The 18,722-nt window shown below is 57.6% G+C and overlaps 1 protein-coding gene across 1 annotated transcript; it reads right to left on the bottom strand.

The window, feature by feature from the left end:
- Window positions 1-11: 11 nt before the first annotated feature.
- On the bottom strand, window positions 12-17,034 carry pnpla2 (patatin-like phospholipase domain containing 2). Its single transcript, XM_069181831.1, has 9 exons — window positions 16,359-17,034; window positions 15,252-15,484; window positions 13,614-13,679; window positions 11,401-11,610; window positions 5,224-5,284; window positions 4,918-5,106; window positions 4,593-4,725; window positions 2,708-2,830; window positions 12-2,161 (listed from the first exon to the last, which is right to left on the bottom strand). Exons 1-9 carry the CDS (start codon window positions 16,543-16,545, stop codon window positions 1,804-1,806), a joined length of 1,560 nt encoding a protein of 519 aa, XP_069037932.1. The 5' UTR covers window positions 16,546-17,034; the 3' UTR covers window positions 12-1,803.
- Between the last annotated feature and the right edge of the window lie 1,688 nt (window positions 17,035-18,722).

Below are 18,722 nucleotides of genomic sequence, written 5' to 3'. Positions count from 1 at the left end.
AGGCAACAGAATGATTTCAGCAAGATTTTTGATACAGTGTAATATAATACAATATAATACAGAGCACTTAGTATTTACAGTACTAGAACAGCAATTGACACTCAGGACAGAGAAATAAACCAATATTGCACTCTGCCACACTGGGGCAGAGGAATATAAAAACCAGTCAATCTCTCTTTTAAAATTGGAAACAAAATAATTTCAAAGATAAACAGAAAATGTTGAGATGTTTATTTCTGGAGTACAGGAACAGTGTCTAGGGTTCAATGAGCCAGGTCACAAGATGCAGCATCAGCCTGGCATAGAGCTGGAATCGTATGTCCCAGACTCCGGAGCAGAGCGAGACTCGTACCCACACAGCACAGCCTGTCCCAAACTCTGCTCTAGAGCCCCTGTCACCACTGTCTAGAGCCCTGCTAATCACATCCAATCTGCAGCTCTGTTAATGACCCAGGAGCACAGCTGGGACACGGGTAAACCCCCCCACCTCCCAATGTGGGGCGAATCCTATTTCCTCCGCTTCCTAACAAATGTCAGAGTATCAGCACCTCAGCAGGAAGAAGATCTGCAGGACTGATGGTGAAAAACACAGAAACAACCAAGAAGCTGACTAACACCAGGACACCAAGCAAGTGTCCAGCCAGTGCTCTGCTAGGATCCTGTCTGGGCCCCTCCACACTCATGGGAGTCAGCAGGGTCCTGAGGGACGGGGTCCTTCCAGGGCTGTCCGGGGAAGTGCCCGCAGAGGTGAGCAGGACTAGATCAATGGTGAGGCTGTCCAAGACTTTGCCCAATCTTTGGTCTTTGGTGTGCAGAGAGGGACACCTGCACTCAAACTCAAGCCCGAGTCCTGAATTTAAGGAAACTGTCCCAACAGGGGCTCGCCATCCCACAATCCGAATTCTCCACTCCTGTTTCCTGCACACGTCCGCCCTTCCTGAAACTCTCGCTCTCCTCCAGTCCTGGAACACAGTGTCGCGAGCCCCTGGCTGCAGACGCCATCAAGCCAGCCGCCGCTTCAATTAGCTAATTAAGAGAGAGTCCAGGCTTGCCCCGCCCCCTGCTGCAGCTGCTTCAATTAGCTAATTAAGAGCCCAGGCTGACCCCACCCCCTGCTGCAGCTGCTTCAATTAGCTAATTAAGAGCCCAGGCTGGCCCCACCCCCTGCTGCAGCTGCTTCAATTAGCTAATTAAGAGCCCAGCCTGGCCCCACCCCCTGCTGCAGCTGCTTCAATCAGCTAATTAACAGCCTGGCCTGGCCCCACCCCCTGCTGCAGCTGATTCAATTAGCTAATTAACAGCCCGGCCCTCCCCCTGCAGTTGCTTCAATTAGCTAATTAAGAGCCCAGCCTGGCCCCACCCCCCCGCTGCAGCTGCTTCAATTAGCTAATTAAGAGCCCAGCTTTGCCCTGCCCCCTGCTGCAGCTGCTTCAATCAGCTAATTAACAGCCTGGCCTGGCCCCACCCCCTGCTGCAGCTGATTCAATTAGCTAATTAACAGCCCGGCCTGGGCCTCCCCCTGCAGTTGCTTCAATTAGCTAATTAAGAGCCCAGCCTGGCCCCACCCCCTGCTGCAGCTGCTTCAATTCGCTAATTAAGAGCCCAGCCTGGCCCCACCCCCCCGCTGCAGCTGCTTCAATTAGCTAATTAAGAGCCCAGCTTTGCCCTGTCCCCTGCTGCAGCTGCTTAAATTAGCTAATTAAGAGCCCAGCCTGGCCCCACCCCCTGCTGCAGCTGCTTCAATTAGCTAATTAAGAGCCCAGCCTGGCCCTGCCCCCTTCTGCAGCTGCTTCAATTAGCTAATTAAGAGCCCAGCCTGGCCCCACCCCCTGCCCCCTGCTGCCTCCCCGGGGGCTCCCCAGGGCTGAGCTCAGAGTGCGCGGGGCGCAAGGGGGTGCCCAGGGAGTCCTGGGAGTCCTGGGAGTCCTGGGGCAGGGGCCTCATCTCCAGGCCCCCCTCCTCGTGCAGGAAGGGCACGCCCACTGGCTGGCTGTAGAGGGACGCCTGCAGGTCCAGGTTGATGCAGAAGAGGCCGGGCAGCAGCTGGCGCTGGTACTGGTCGAGGCGGGCGATCAGGTCCAGCAGCGAGGAGCCCGCCGGCAGCAGGCCGGCCCCCACCGGAGCAGAGTGAGAGCGGCGCAGCTCCAGCTGATAGGACAGCCTGAGAGAGAGAGAGAGAGGGGTGACAGGTACACACAGTGTGCAGTACAGAGTGTTACAGTGTGTTAATGGAGTGTTACACAGTGTGCAGTACAGAGTGTTACAGTGTGTTAGTGGAGTGTTACACTGTGTGCAGTACAGAGTGTTACAGTCTGGTACAGTGTGCAGTACAGTGTGTTAATGGAGTGTTACAGTGTGGTACAGTGTGCAGGACAGAGTGTTACAGTGTGTGCAGTACAGAGTGTTACAGTGTGCAATATAGTGTGTTAGTGTGCAGTACAGAGTGGTACAGTGTGTTACAGTGTGTTAGTGTGCAGTACAGAGTGGTACAGTGTGTTACAGTGTGTTAGTGTGCAGTACAGAGTGGTACAGTGTGGTGCAGTGTGTTAGTGGAGTGTGCAGTACAGTGTGTTTGTATGCAGTACAGAGTGGTAGAGTGTGTTACAGTGTGCAGTACAGAGTGGTGCAATGTGTTACAGTGTGTTAGTGGAGTGTGCAGTACAGAGTGGTACAGTGTGGTACAGTGTACAGAAAGAGATTTTCTTGCCTAGCAGAGACGCGCTGACTCAGGCTCCTCCTGAACTGTCGCATGAGACACTGCAGTAGCTTCAAACTCTGCTCCCTCATCCAGCTCAAGTCTTCGGGTACATCAGGCAACCACTCCAGCAGCCTGGCACACAAACACACAAACAGTCACCACCAGCAGCCTGGCACACAAACACACAAACACAGCCACCACCAGCAGCCTGGCACACAGACACACAGTCACCACCAGCAGCCTGGCACACAAACACACAAACACAGCCACAGCCACCACCAGCAGCCTGGCACACAGACACACACAGACACACAGCCACCACCAGCAGCCTGGCACACAGACACACAAACACAGTCACCACCAGCAGCCTGGCACACAAACACACAAACACAGTCACCACCAGCAGCCTGGCACACAAACACACACAGTCACCACCAGCAGCCTGGCACACAAACACACAAACACAGTCACCACCAGCAGCCTGGCACACGGACACACAAACACAGCCACCACCAGCAGCCTGGCACACGGACACACAAACACAGTCACCACCAGCAGCCTGGCACACAAACACAGCCACCACCAGCAGCCTGGCACACGGACACACAAACACAGCCACCACCAGCAGCCTGGCACACGGACACACACAGACACACAGCCACCACCAGCAGCCTGGCACACGGACACACACAGACACACAGCCACCACCAGCAGCCTGGCACACGGACACACACAGACACACAGCCACCACCAGCAGCCTGGCACACGGACACACACAGACACACAGCCACCACCAGCAGCCTGGCACACGGACACACAAACACAGTCACCACCAGCAGCCTGGCACACGGACACACAAACACAGTCACCACCAGCAGCCTGGCACACGGACACAGCCACCACCAGCAGCCTGGCACAAGGACACACAAACACAGCCACCACCAGCAGCCTGGCACACGGACACACAAACACAGTCACCACCAGCAGCCTGGCACACAAACACACAAACACAGTCACCACCAGCAGCCTGGCACACGGACACACAAACACAGTAACCACCAGCAGCCTGGCACACGGACACACAAACACAGTCACCACCAGCAGCCTGGCACACGGACACACAAACACAGCCACCACCAGCAGCCTGGCACACGGACACACACAGACACACAGCCACCACCAGCAGCCTGGCACACAGACACACAAACACAGCCACCACCAGCAGCCTGGCACACAAACACACAAACACAGCCACCACCAGCAGCCTGGCACACAAACACACAAACACAGCCACCACCAGCAGCCTGGCACACAAACACACAAACACAGTCACCACCAGCAGCCTGGCACACGGACACACAAACACAGTCACCACCAGCAGCCTGGCACACAAACACACAAACACAGTCACCACCAGCAGCCTGGCACACGGACACACAAACACAGTCACCACCAGCAGCCTGGCACACAAACACACACAGACACACAGCCACCACCAGCAGCCTGGCACACAGACACACAAACACAGTCACCACCAGCAGCCTGGCACACGGACACACAAACACAGCCACCACCAGCAGCCTGGCACACAAACACACAAACACAGCCACCACCAGCAGCCTGGCACACAAACACACAAACACAGTCACCACCAGCAGCCTGGCACACAAACACACAAACACAGCCACCACCAGCAGCCTGGCACACAAACGCACACAGACACACAGACACCACCAGCAGCCTGGCACACGGACACACAAACACAGCCACCACCAGCAGCCTGGCACACAAACACACAAACACAGCCACCACCAGCAGCCTGGCACACAAACACACAAACACAGCCACCACCAGCAGCCTGGCACACAAACACACAGAGACACACAGTTGGTACCTGACAGTGAGGGACAGAGCAGACTCCAGAGGGAGGGTGTAGGGCATCATCATGGCAGATGCCAGTCTGATTGGCAGCAGGTTGCTAAGAGACTGAAACAGACTTTGCCTCTCCTTGCAGGCCTCCACCAGAGCTGCAGGGGGCAGCAAAGAGCAGAGAACATCAGCACCTGTCTGCCCCCCCCACACACAGACACACACACACGGGGCACACGCACGCTGCCCCCCCCCACACACACGGAATGCGCGTGCTGGCCCCTCCATACACACATATGGTGCCACTGGCCCCCCCAGGGCCCAGGGGTATTTCAGAGGGGCAGCTGTACCTCGGTGCAGGCGTGGGGGAAGGTGGTCGAACAGACGATCCTCCACTCTGCTGGGGGCAGGAATCACAGCTCTCCGCCTCTCACCCCCCTCCCTCCCGCTGTCTTCATCCACCTCCTCCTTCTCCTTCTCCGAGGCGCCCCCCGGCTGGGGGGCCAACCCCTGCTGGGGCCCCCGGAACTGCAGCAGGCCTGCGCCCCAGAGGCAGAGACACACTGGGGTGAGGTGCAGGGTAGTGGTGAAGCTCAGACTCTCTAAAGCTCACCGGTGACGCCAGACCTCCGTCACCCATCACATCGACCACTCACCGTTCCTCCTGATGAAGTGCAGCGCGTCTCGGTACCCCTGTTTACACATCGCCTTCATCACCTGCGGTCAAGAGGAATCAGACAGTTCGGTAATGTCAGCAGCATGGCTACACCCTGGAGGTAAAACATGCAAGCTGGTCAGTCCCTCGGCGTGTCAGTCACTCAGTGGGTCAGTCCCTCAGCGGGTCAGCAGGTCAGTCCCTCAGCGGGTCAGCAGGTCAGTCCCTCAGCGGTCAATCTGTCAGCAGGTCAGTCCCTCAGTGGGGTCAGCGGGTCAGTCACTCAGCGGGTCAGCGGGTCAGTCCCTCAGTCGGTCAGTCTGTCAGCAGGTCAGTCCCTCAGCAGGTTAGTATCTCGGTCCCTCAGCGGGTCAGCCCCTCAGTGGGTCAGCAGGTCAGTCCCTCAGCGAGTCAATCTGTCAGCGGGTCAGCAGGTCGGTCATTCAGAGGGTCAGTCACTCAGCGGGTCAGTCCCTCAGTCGATCAGTCTGTCAGCAGGTCAGTCACTCAGCGGGTCAGTCTGTCAGCAGGTCAGTCCCTCAGCGAGTCAATCTGTCAGCGGGTCAGCAGGTCGGTCATTCAGAGGGTCAGTCACTCAGCGGGTCAGTCCCTCAGTCGATCAGTCTGTCAGCAGGTCAGTCCCTCAGCAGGTCAGTCTGTCAGCGGGTCAGTCACTCAGCAGGTCAGCTGGTCAGTCCCTCAGCGGTCAATCTGTCAGCTGGTCAGTCACTCAGTGAGTCAGTCACTCAGCGGTCAATCTGTCTGCAGGTCAGTCCCTCAGCGGGTCAGCAGCTCAGTCACTCAGTGGGTCAGTCACTCAGCGGTCAATCTGTCAGCTGGTCAGTCCCTCAGCGGGTCAGCTGGTCAGTCACTCAGCGGTCAATCTGTCAGCTGGTCAGTCACTCAGTGAGTCAGTCCCTCAGCGGGTCAGCTGGTCAGTCACTCAGTGAGTCAGTCCCTCAGTCGGTCAGTCTGTCAGCAGGTCAGTCCCTCAGCGGGTCAGCAGCTCAGTCACTCAGCGGTCAATCTGTCAGCTGGTCAGTCACTCAGTGAGTCAGTCACTCAGCGGTCAATCTGTCTGCAGGTCAGTCCCTCAGCAGGTCAGCAGCTCAGTCACTCAGTGGGTCAGTCTCTCAGCGGGTCAGTCCCTCAGTCGATCAGTCTGTCAACAGGTCAGTCCCTCAGCGGGTCAGCAGGTCAGTCCCTCAGTCAGTCAGTCTGTCAGCAGGTCAGTCCCTCAGTGGGTCAGCAGGTCAGTCCCTCAGCGAGTCAATCTGTCAGCGGGTCAGCAGGTCAGTCCCTCAGTGTGTAAGTCTCTCAGCGGGCCAGCAGGTCAGTCATTCAGAGGGTCAGTCACTCAGTCGATCAGTCTGTCAGCAGGTCAGTCCCTCAGCTGGTCAGCAGGTCAGTCACTCAGCGGGTCAATCTGTCTACAGGTCAGTCCCTCAGCGGGTCAGCAGGTCAGTCCCTCAGTGGGTCAATCTGTCTACAGGTCAGTCCCTCAGCGGGTCAGCAGGTCAGTCCCTCAGTGGATCAATCTGTCTGCAGGTCAGTCCCTCAGCGGGTCAGCGGGTCAGCAGGTCAGTCCCTCAGCGGGTCAGTCCCTCAGTGGGTCAATCTGTCTGCAGGTCAGTCCCTCAGCGGGTCAGCAGCTCAGTCACTCAGCGGGTCAGCTGGTCAGTCACTCAGTGAGTCAGTCCCTCAGTCGGTCAGTCTGTCAGCAGGTCAGTCCCTCAGCGGGTCAGCAGCTCAGTCACTCAGCGGTCAATCTGTCAGCTGGTCAGTCACTCAGTGAGTCAGTCACTCAGCGGTCAATCTGTCTGCAGGTCAGTCCCTCAGCAGGTCAGCAGCTCAGTCACTCAGTGGGTCAGTCTCTCAGCGGGTCAGTCCCTCAGTCGATCAGTCTGTCAACAGGTCAGTCCCTCAGCGGGTCAGCAGGTCAGTCCCTCAGTCGGTCAGTCTGTCAGCAGGTCAGTCCCTCAGTGGGTCAGCAGGTCAGTCCCTCAGCGAGTCAATCTGTCAGCGGGTCAGCAGGTCAGTCCCTCAGTGTGTAAGTCTCTCAGCGGGCCAGCAGGTCAGTCATTCAGAGGGTCAGTCACTCAGTCGATCAGTCTGTCAGCAGGTCAGTCCCTCAGCGGGTCAGCAGGTCAGTCACTCAGCGGGTCAATCTGTCTACAGGTCAGTCCCTCAGCGGGTCAGCAGGTCAGTCCCTCAGTGGGTCAATCTGTCTACAGGTCAGTCCCTCAGCGGGTCAGCAGGTCAGTCCCTCAGTGGGTCAATCTGTCTGCAGGTCAGTCCCTCAGCGGGTCAGCGGGTCAGCAGGTCAGTCCCTCAGCGGGTCAGTCCCTCAGTGGGTCAATCTGTCTGCAGGTCAGTCCCTCAGCGGGTCAGTCCTTAGCGGGTCAGCAGGTCAGTCACTCAGCGGGTCAGTCTGTCAGCAGGTCAGTCCCTCAGCGGGTCAGCAGGCCAGTCCCTCAGCGGGTCAATCTGTCAGCAGGCCAGTCCCTCAGCGGGTCAGTCCTTAGCGGGTCAGACCCTCAGCGGGTCAGCTGGTCAGTCACTCAGCGGGTCAATCTGTCTGCAGGTCAGTCCCTCAGTGGGTCAGCTGGTCAGTCACTCAGTCGGTCAGTCTGTCAGCAGGTCAGTCCCTCAGGGGTCAGCAGGTCAGTCACTCAACGGGTCAGTCCCTCAGTGGGTCAGTCCCTCAGCGGGTCAGCAGCTAAGTCACTCAGCGGTCAATCTGTCAGCAGGTCAGTCCCTCAGCGGGTCAGCAGGTCAGTCCCTCAGCGGGTCAGTCTGTCAGCAGGTCAGTCCCTCAGTCACTCAACGGGTCAGTCCCTCAGTGGGTCAGTCCCTCAGCGGGTCAGCAGCTAAGTCACTCAGCGGTCAATCTGTCAGCAGGTCAGTCCCTCAGCGGGTCAGCAGGTCAGTCCCTCAGCGGGTCAGTCTGTCAGCAGGTCAGTCCCTCAGTCACTCAGCGGGTCAGTCCCTCAGTGGGTCAATCTGTCTGCAGGTCAGTCCCTCAGTCCCTCAGTGGGTCAGTCTGTCAGCAGGTCAGTCCCTCAGCGGGTCAGCAGGTCAGTCCCTCAGTCCCTCAGCGGGTCAGTCCCTGAGCGGGTCAGTCCCTCAGTCACTCAGTGAGTCAGTCCCTCAGCGGGTCAGCAGGCCAGTCACTCAGCGGTCAATCTGTCTGCAGGTCAGTCCCTCAGCGGGTCAGCTGGTCAGTCACTCAGCGGGTCAATCTGTCTGCAGGTCAGTCCCTCAGTGGGTCAGCTGGTCAGTCACTCAGTCGGTCAGTCTGTCAGCAGGTCAGTCCCTCAGGGGTCAGCAGGTCAGTCACTCAACGGGTCAGTCCCTCAGTGGGTCAGTCCCTCAGCGGGTCAGTCCCTCAGCGGGTCAGCAGCTAAGTCACTCAGCTGTCAATCTGTCAGCAGGTCAGTCCCTCAGCGGGTCAGCAGGTCAGTCCCTCAGCGGGTCAGTCTGTCAGCAGGTCAGTCCCTCAGTCACTCAGCGGGTCAGTCCCTCAGTGGGTCAATCTGTCTGCAGGTCAGTCCCTCAGTCCCTCAGTGGGTCAGTCTGTCAGCAGGTCAGTCCCTCAGCGGGTCAGCAGGTCAGTCCCTCAGTCCCTCAGCGGGTCAGTCCCTCAGTCACTCAGTGAGTCAGTCCCTCAGCGGGTCAGCAGGCCAGTCACTCAGCGGTCAATCTGTCTGCAGGTCAGTCCCTCAGCGGGTCAGCAGGCCAGTCGCTCAGCGGTCAATCTGTCTGCAGGTCAGTCCCTCAGCGGGTCAGCAGGTCAGTCACTCAGCGGTCAGTCTGTCAACAGGTCAGTCCCTCAGCGGGTCAGCAGGTCAGTCCCTCAGCGGGTTAGCTGGTCAGTCCCTCAGTGGGTCAGTCTGTCAGCAGGTCAGCTCCTCAGCAGGTTAATATCTCGGTCCCTCAGCGGGTCAGTCCCTCAGCGGGTCAGGGGGTCAGCAGGTTAGTCCCTCAGTGGGTCAGTCCTTAGCGGGTCAGCTGGTCAGTCCCTCAGCGGGTCAATCTGTCTGCAGGTCAGTCTATCAGCTGGTCAATCCCTCAGTGGGTCAGCAGGTCAGTCCTTTAGCAGGTCAGTCACTCAGCGGTCAATCTGTCAGCAGGTCAGTCCCTCAGTCACTCAGTGGGTCAGTCCCTCAGTCACTCAGTGGGTCAATCTGTCTGCAGGTCAGTCCCTCAGCGGGTCAGCGGGTCAGTCACTCAGTGGGACAGTCCCTCAGTGGGTCAATCTGTCTGCAGGTCAGTCCCTCAGCAGGTTAGTATCTCAGTCCCTCAGCGGGTCAGCCCCTCAGCGGGTCAGCGGGTCAGCAGGTTAGTCCCTCAGTGGGTCAATCTGTCAGCATGTCAGTCCCTCAGCGGGTCAGTCCCTCAGCGGGTCAGCAGGTCAGTCACTCAGCGGGTCAGTCCCTCAGCTGGTCAGCTGGTCAGTCCCTCAGTCGGTCAGTCTGTCAGCATGTCAGTCCCTCAGGGGTCAGCAGGTCAGTCCCTCAGTGAGTCAGTCCCTCAGCGGGTCAGTCCCTCAGCGGGTCAGCAGGTCAGTCCCTCAGCGGGTCAGCAGGTCAGTCCCTCAGTCGGTCAGTCTGTCAGCAGCTCAGTCCCTCAGCGGGTCAGCAGCTCAGTCACTCAGCGGGTCAGCTGGTCAGTCACTCAGCGGGTCAGTCCCTCAGTCGGTCAGTCTGTCAGCAGGTCAGTCCCTCAGCGGGTCAGCAGCTCAGTCCCTCAGCGGTCAATCTGTCAGCTGGTCAGTCACTCAGTGAGTCAGTCACTCAGCAGTCAATCTGTCTGCAGGTCAGTCCCTCAGCAGGTCAGCAGCTCAGTCACTCAGTGGGTCAGTCTGTAAGCAGGTCAGTCCCTCAGCGGGTCAGCAGGTCAGTCACTGAGCAGGTCCATCTGTCAGCAGGTCAGTCCCTCAGTCGGTCAGTTTGTCAACAGGTCAGTCCCTCAGTGGGTCAGTAGGTCAGTCCTTTAGCAGGTCAGTCTCTCAGCGGGTCAGTCTGTCAGTAGGTCAGTCTCTCAGCTGGTCAGCAGGTCAGTCTGTCAGCAGGTCAGTCCCTCAGCGGGACAGCAGGTAAGTCATTCAGAGGGTCAGTCACTCAGCGGGTCAGTCCCTCAGTCGATCAGTCTGTCAACAGGTCAGTCCCTCAGCGGGTCAGCAGGTCAGTCCCTCAGAGGGTCAGCAGGTCAGTCCCTCAGAGGGTCAGTCTGTCAGCAGGTCAGTCCCTCAGTCACTCAGTGGGTCAGTCCCTCAGTGGGTCAATCTGTCTGCAGGTCAGTCCCTCAGCGGGTCAGCAGGTCAGTCACTCAGCGGGTCAGCAGGTCAGTCCCTCAGCGGGTCAGTCCCTCAGCGGGTCAGCTGGTCAGTCACTCAGTCGGTCAGTCTGTCAGCATGTCAGTCACTCAACGGGTCAGTCCCTCAGTGGGTCAGTCTGTCAGCAGGTCAGTCCCTCAGCGGGTCAGCAGGTCAGTCCCTCAGCGGGTCAGCTGGTCAGTCACTCAGTCGGTCAGTCTGTCAGCATGTCAGTCCCTCAGTGGGTCAGCAGGTCAGTCACTCAACGGGTCAGTCCCTCAGCGGGTCAGCTGGTCAGTCCCTCAGCGGGTCAATCTGTCAGCAGGTCAGTCCCTCAACGGGCCAGCAGGTCAGTCACTCAGCGGGCCAGCAGGTCAGTCCCTCAGCGGGTCCATCTGTCAGCAGGCCAGTCCCTCAGCGGGTCCATCTGTCAGCAGGCCAGTCCCTCAGCGGGTCAGTCCTTAGCGAGTCAGCTGGTCAGTCACTCAGCAGGTCAGCTGGTCAGTCCCTCAGCGGGTCAATCTGTCTGCAGGTCAGTCTATCAGCAGGTCAATCCCTCAGTGGGTCAGCAGGTCAGTCCTTTAGCAGGTCAGTCCCTCAGCATGTCAGCAGGTCAGTCCCTCAGCGGGTCCATCTGTCAGAAGGTCAGTCCCTCAGTCGGTCAGTTTGTCAACAGGTCAGTCCCTCAGCGGGTCAGTAGGTCAGTCCTTTAGCAGGTCAGTCACTCAGTGGGTCAGTCTGTCAGCAGGTCAGTCCCTCAGTCGGTCAGTAGGTCAGTCCCTCAGTCGGTCAGTTTGTCAGCAGGTCAGTCACTCAGCGGGTCGGCAGGTTAGCAGTCCAGTCCCTCGAGCGGGCACACACCTGTGGGTCAGGGGGAAACAGTGCCCGGCTCAGCCGGTACAGGTTGCTGAGGGAGAGCTGGATGCTGGTGTTGGTGACGCGCAGCTCGTGCAGGCTGGAGCTGCTGTCCCGCGGACAGATGTCGCTCTCGCCTGAGAACGGGGACACAGTAATGGTGTTCTTCAGCTCATACTGCGGCACGTTATCCGAGATCCCCCCGTCCACGTAGCGCTGGGCAGAAAGAGGGAGGAGGTCATCACCCCCACACTGACCAGAGAGAGGGAGGGGGTCATCACCCCCACACTGACCAGAGAGAGGGAGGGGGTCATCACCCCCACACTGACCAGAGAGAGGGAGGGGGTCATCACCCCAACACTGACCAGAGAGAGGGAGGGGGTCATCACCCCAACACTGACCAGAGAGAGGGAGGGGGTCATCACCCCCACACTGACCAGAGAGAGGGAGGGGGTCATCACCCCAACACTGACCAGAGAGAGGGAGGGGGTCATCACCCCAACACTGACCAGAGAGAGGGAGGGGGTCATCACCCCCACACTGACCAGAGAGAGGGAGGGGGTCATCACCCCCACACTGACCAGAGAGAGGGAGGGGGTCATCACCCCAACACTGACCAGAGAGAGGGAGGGGGTCATCACCCCCACACTGACCAGAGAGAGGGAGGGGGTCATCACCCCCACACTGACCAGAGAGAGGGAGGAGGTCATCACCCCCACACTGACCAGAGAGAGGGAGGGGGTCATCACCCCAACACTGACCAGAGAGAGGGAGGGGGTCATCACCCCCACACTGACCAGAGAGAGGGAGGGGGTCATCACCCCCACACTGACCAGACAAGACAGAGATGGGGCGCTGTGCTCCGGGCACCCCTACACAGACAGAGGCAGCCCATGTGTGGGTCGGGGCTGGGTCTCCCTCGCCAGCATGAGGAAGGACCAGGGAGAGACAGAGACAGAAGGCCAGAGCACAGAGAGAGAGGAGAGGAGGTGGAAGAAGAGAGGATAATAATAATACAGTGTGTGACCTCCTGTCCCAGCACGAGGAATAATGAGCCTGTCTCTCAATAATAATAATACAGTGTGAGATTTCCTGTCCCAGCCTGAGGAACAGACAGTGAGCCTGTCTCTCAATAATAATAATACAGTCTGTGATCTCCTGTCCCAGCACGAGGAATAATGAGCCTGTCTCTCAATAACAATAATACAGTGTGTGATCTCCTGTCCCAGCCTGAAGAACAGTGAGCCTGTCTCTCAATAATAATAATACAGTGTGTGATCTCCTGTCCCAGCCTGAGGAAGAGACAGTGAGCCTGTCTCTCAATAATAATAATACAGTGTGTGATCTCCTGTCCCAGCCTGAGGAACAGTGAGCCTGTCTCTCAATAATAATAATACAGTGTGTGATCTCCTGTCCCAGCCTGAGGAACAGACAGTGAGCCTGTCTCTCAATAATAATAATACAGTGTGTGACCTCCTGTCCCAGCCTGAGGAACAGTGAGCCTGTCTCTCAATAATAATAATACAGTGTGTGACCTCCTGTCCCAGCCTGAGGAACAGTGAGCCTGTCTCTCAATAATAATAATACAGTGTGTGATCTCCTGTCCCAGCCTGAGGAAGAGACAGTGAGCCTGTCTCTCAATAATAATAATACAGTGTGTGACCTCCTGTCCCAGCCTGAGGAACAGTGAGCCTGTCTCTCAATAATAATAATACAGTGTGTGACCTCCTGTCCCAGCCTGAGGAACAGTGAGCCTGTCTCTCAATAATAATAATACAGTGTGTGATCTCCTGTCCCAGCCTGAGGAACAGACAGTGAGCCTGTCTCTCAATAATAATAATGCAGTGTGTGATCTCCTGTCCCAGCCTGAGGAACAGTGAGCCTGTCTCTCAATAATAATAATAGTGTGTGACCTCCTGTCCCAGCCTGAGGAACAGTGAGCCTGTCTCTCAATAATAATACAGTGTGTGATCTCCTGTCCCAGCCTGAGGAACACACAGCCTGTCTCTCAATAAATACACAATAATAATGACTAACTGTTAGAGCTTTAGCAAGACTAATTATTCAGGCAGGAGAGTAAAGCTGTTGAATTTTAAAGGGAGAGGAGGGATGGGGGGGGACGGAGGAACAGACAGAAAGAGGAAGAGGAATATGAAGACGTTGCACAATGGAGCTGTAACACTGACAGCAGAGCGGACAAAGGGCAGCCGGTGACTCACCACGCCCTGCAGCGCTGGAGGGATCAGGCCGCAGTACACCGGGATGAACGCACTGCACACGCAGGCCTGCGGAGACAAACACATTCAGCATTACACCCTGCTGCCCCGTCTTCTCTCTGCCTCTGGGTTTATTTCTCTCTCTGCTGGCTCAACGGTCAAACCTCTGACTACAATTCCCTGTCTGTTGCACCAATAAAGCTTTTTTCAACAGGGTCCTGCTGTCGCCAGCTCATTAGCATTTCCTGAAAGGTCCTGGGCAATGCCCCAGCACTGTCCGGGTTTCTGCCCTGAGCTCTCCTGCTCTAGCTGCCCACTGGTGAGCGTCAGGTGACTTCCTCTGCAGGTCCTTTCCTATACAGCCTTTTTACCTTTCTGCTCCAGCTGGCCCACTGCACCAGGCCAGGAGGAGGGGGAGGATGAATATATTAAAAGTTCACCTCTGACCTGCACCCTATCCCTTGACAACAGACCAATCTCCTTCCATACTGATAGCCCCATAGCATCTACACTGACTGGAGGAGAGACCCGGCTCTCAGCGAGAGCTCACAGCAGAGTCACGCCGACTGGAGGAGAGACCCGGCTCTCAGCGAGAGCTCACAGCAGAGTCACGCCGACTGGAGGAGAGACCCGGCTCTCAGCGAGAGCTCACAGCAGAGTCACGCCGACTGGAGGAGAGACCCGGCTCTCAGCGAGAGCTCACAGCAGAGTCACGCCGACTGGAGGAGAGACCCGGCTCTCAGCGAGAGCTCACAGCAGAGTCACGCCGACTGGAGGAGAGACCCGGCTCTCAGCGAGAGCTCACAGCAGAGTCACGCCGACTGGAGGAGAGACCCGGCTCTCAGCGAGAGCTCACAGCAGAGTCACGCCGACTGGAGGAGAGACCCGGCTCTCAGCGAGAGCTCACAGCAGAGTCAGGCCGACTGGAGGAGAGACCCGGCTCTCAGCGAGAGCTCACAGCAGAGTCAGGCCGACTGGAGGAGAGACCCGGCTCTCAGCGAGAGCTCACAGCAGAGTCACGCCGACTGGAGGAGAGACCCGGCTCTCAGCGAGAGCTCACAGCAGAGTCACGCCGACTGGAGGAGAGACCCGGCTCTCAGCGAGAGCTCACAGCAGAGTCAGGCCGACTGGAGGAGAGACCCGGCTCTCAGCGAGAGCTCACAGCAGAGTCAGGCTGACTGGAGGAGAGACCCGGCTCTCAGCGAGAGCTCACAGCAGAGTCAGGCCGACTGGAGGAGAGACCCGGCTCTCAGCGAGAGCTCACAGCAGAGTCACGCCGACTGGAGGAGAGACCCGGCTCTCAGCGAGAGCTCACAGCAGAGTCACGCCGACTGGAGGAGAGACCCGGCTCTCAGCGAGAGCTCACAGCAGAGTCACGCCGACTGGAGGAGAGACCCGGCTCTCAGCGAGAGCTCACAGCAGAGTCACGCCGACTGGAGGAGAGACCCGGCTCTCAGCGAGAGCTCACAGCAGAGTCACGCCGACTGGAGGAGAGACCCGGCTCTCAGCGAGAGCTCACAGCAGAGTCACGCCGACTGGAGGAGAGACCCGGCTCTCAGCGAGAGCTCACAGCAGAGTCAGTCAGATGAAATGGCAGTGTGACAGGAGAGTTTCAGCGCGGTGGGGACTCGGTGCTCTGACCTGTACGAGCTCCTCCTTGGTGTTGAACTCGGACACCAGCACGTTCTCGCCGTCCGACACGCGCGTGAGCGAGATGCCCAGGCGGCCCGTGGCGAGGATGTGGGCGTCGGGGGGCAGCGTGCGGTACAGCAGGGTGCGCATGATCTTCACCAGGTTGAAGGAGGGGTGCATGGGCCCCAGGACGCGGCGCCGGGCCTCCTTCGCCACGTCGATGATGTTCGCTCCCGCCTCCCCTGCGGAAACACAGAAGTCAGCAGCTGGGAATGAGCCCACAGGCACCAGACAGAGACAAGAGACACTTCGGACTCCTGCAGGCAGCTCAGCACTGTCAGTCCAGTCCCAGCAGTGACCAGTGTGGCCAGTCAGCAGTCCAAGCAGTGACCAGTCCAGCAATCCCAGCAGTGACCAGTAACATAACATCACTTTATTAGCCCTATACAATTTCATGCATCAGGAATTTCCCTTTTACAGACCCCAGCTTTTCTCCATGAGACACAGACACAGACAGGGAGAGAAGCTGGGGGTCAGAGCGCAGGGTCTGCCATTGTACAGCGCCCCTGGAGCAGTTGGGGTTAAGGGCCTTGCTCAGGGGCCCAACAGATTAGGATTCCTCTGCCGGCTGCGGGATTTGAACCTGCAACCTTCCAGCCACAGGCGCAGATCCTGAGCCACAGAGCCACCGCTCCACTCCATGACACTGCCCCATGACAGTGTGACCAGTCAGCGGTCCCAGCAGTGACCAGAGTGACAAGTCCAGCAATGCCTAGTCCCAGCAGTGACCAGTCCAGCAATGACCAGCCCAGCAATGACCAGCAGTAACCAGAGTGACCAGTCCCAGCAGTAACCAGTCCAGCAATGCTTAGTCCCAGCAGTGACTAGACCAGTCCAGCAATGCCTAGTCCCAGCAGTAACCAGTCCCAGCAGTAACCAGTATGGCCAGTACAGCAGTGACTAGAGTAACCAGTCCAGCTCAGTCATGAGCGGTACGGTTACGGGCGCTTTGCCCTGTTGCCCCGATCGCGGTACTGAAGCGGTGTATCTACAGCCGCAGTGTGATCTGCGCCACAGGGCGCTGCGTCCGCAGCGGGTCACAGGACAGTCTCTCACCCAGGCATGCCCCGGTGACCAGGGCAGAGGCGGTGAGCGCTCCGGCCGAGGCTCCGTAGATGTGCCTGGCATTCTCCACCAGGAACGGGGCCTGCTCCTGCAGGCAGCTCGCCACGCCGATGTGGTAAATGCCGAGAAACCCGCAGCCGGCGAAGGAGATATTCCAGGGCGAGTCCAGGGGAAACATGGTGGAGGAGCGCCCAGCGGTGCCCCGGGCGACACCAGGTCGGACACCGGCCCGCCCCCGCCGCGAACGGGAGGAGCTGCGGCGACAACCGGCGGCGAAGCGGAGCTCCCCGGGCAGCTGTGTCCGCTGGTCCGGCGAGAGGACGCGTCCACAGCACACAGGCGACGAAGGAGTGCTGGTCACACCAGCCCGTGTGCCCCCAGCATCGCTGCCGGCGTAACCACGGTGGCAAACGTTACCCGCAACGGAATTAATGCTCAGTATTCACGTCCAGGTCCGTCTTCCGCAGTCAGCTTTAACCCCACTGTACTATACCGGGCTGTCGCTGCCGTGTTTACGGCTCTGAGGCGCTGGGCCTGCGCCAGCCGCGTTTTGTTTACGGCGCCCCGGCCTCTCCTGCCACTCAAGCCGCGTCGGCGCAACTGCCCCGCCCTACAGGCGCGGCTTGAGCCCCCGGTCCAATCCGGCCCGGGCTGGGGGCGACACCCTCCGCTGTTACCCAACAGCCCGGGCAGTAAACAGCCCCGGAGTGGGTGGGGCTGCGCGTGAGCTGCTGGGGCCCAGCCCAGCGACTTTTGCTCCAGAATGCGGCTCTGGGAAACGTGATGAGGGGACAAGATGTTTCTAGGAAGCTGATCAACACTGTGAAACAAAGTCAAAACAGAACAAACAACATAAATGCCACACCAATATAGCCTGTAGTGTACTCTGGAGAAGTAATTTACAGATGAGCTGGACTGAGTGTCTCTACAGTATCTACAGCTCTGATGAGGGAGTGTTAGTGTGAAGTTACAGAGGAGCTGGACTGAGTGTCTCTACAGTATCTCCAGCTCTGATGAGGGAGTGTTAGTGTGAAGTTACAGATGAGCTGGGCTGAGTGTCTCTACAGTATCTACAGCTCTGATGAGGGAGTGTTAGTGTGAAGTTACAGATGAGCTGGACTGAGTGTCTACAGTATCTCCAGCTCTGATGAGGGAGTGTTAGTGTGAAGTTACAGAGGAGCTGGACTGAGTGTCTCTACAGTATCTACAGCTCTGATGAGGGAGTGTTAGTGTGAAGTTACAGATGAGCTGGACTGAGTGTCTACAGTATCTACAGCTCTGATGAGGGAGTGTTAGTGTGAAGTTACAGAGGAGCTGGACTGAGTGTTTCTACAGAATCTACAGCTCTGATGAGGGAGATTTCTCAGTTAACTGAATAACTTTTGTAAACGTTGACAAAAGTTTAGATTTTAGGTTTACTAAGCAGGAATGAACTGTATGAATAACTGTGTATGAATGAACCGGTTAGCAGCCATATCACCCTGCAACTCACAACTGGTAACCCACTGAAGCTAAGCAGGTGTGAGCCTGGTCAGTACCTGGATGGGAGACCTCCTGGGAAAAACTAAGGTTGCTGCTGGAAGAGGTGTGAATGAGGCCAGCAGGGGGCGCTCACCCTGCGGTCCATGTGGGTCCTAATGCCCCAGTATAGTGATGGGGACACTGTACTGTAAACAGGCGCTGTCCTTCAGATGAGACGTAAAACCGAGGTCCTGACTCTCTGTGGTCATTAAAAATCCCAGGGCGCTTCTCGAAAAGAGTAGGTGTATAACCCCGGTGTCCTGGCCAAATTTCCAATTGGCCCTTACCAATCATGGCCTCCTAATAATCCCTCTCTACGAATTGGCTACATTACTCTGCTCTCCTCCCCACTGACATCTGATGTGTGGGGAGCGTTCTGGCGCACTATGGCTGCTGTCGCATCATCCAGGTGGGGCTGCACATTGGTGGTGGTGGAGGGGAGTCCCCATTACCTGTAAAGCGCTTTGAGTGGTGTGTCCAGAAAAGCGCTATATAAGTGTAAGCAATTATTATTATTATTAAATAACTATAGCAACATACTGTGTTGTGTCCTGACCTGCGGCAGGTCCTTCCATTGTGCTCCAGCTAGCGTGATGGTTGTCCATTGTGTCCGACGATGACGGTTGTACTCTGTGCAGCTCGTCTGGAGGATGAGCTGCATGAAGAAACCTGTGCGGAACAGCTTTTTGAAGTGGGAAATCTGTTGACTGGGACAGTCCCACTGTCACGACCACCAGCCAGCGGAGATCATCTCACAAAAGAACTCACCAGTACCAGCAGCGGGTTAATAATAACGAGCGCTGCCGCACGTGTTAATCCATCAGCATACGCTCT

The sequence above is a fragment of the Lepisosteus oculatus genome, chromosome 21, assembly GCF_040954835.1.
Source record: "Lepisosteus oculatus isolate fLepOcu1 chromosome 21, fLepOcu1.hap2, whole genome shotgun sequence".
Classification (NCBI taxonomy): domain Eukaryota; kingdom Metazoa; phylum Chordata; class Actinopteri; order Semionotiformes; family Lepisosteidae; genus Lepisosteus; species Lepisosteus oculatus.
Note: the sequence above shows the minus strand (reverse complement) of the source record. Positions and strands in the feature narration are given on the sequence as shown.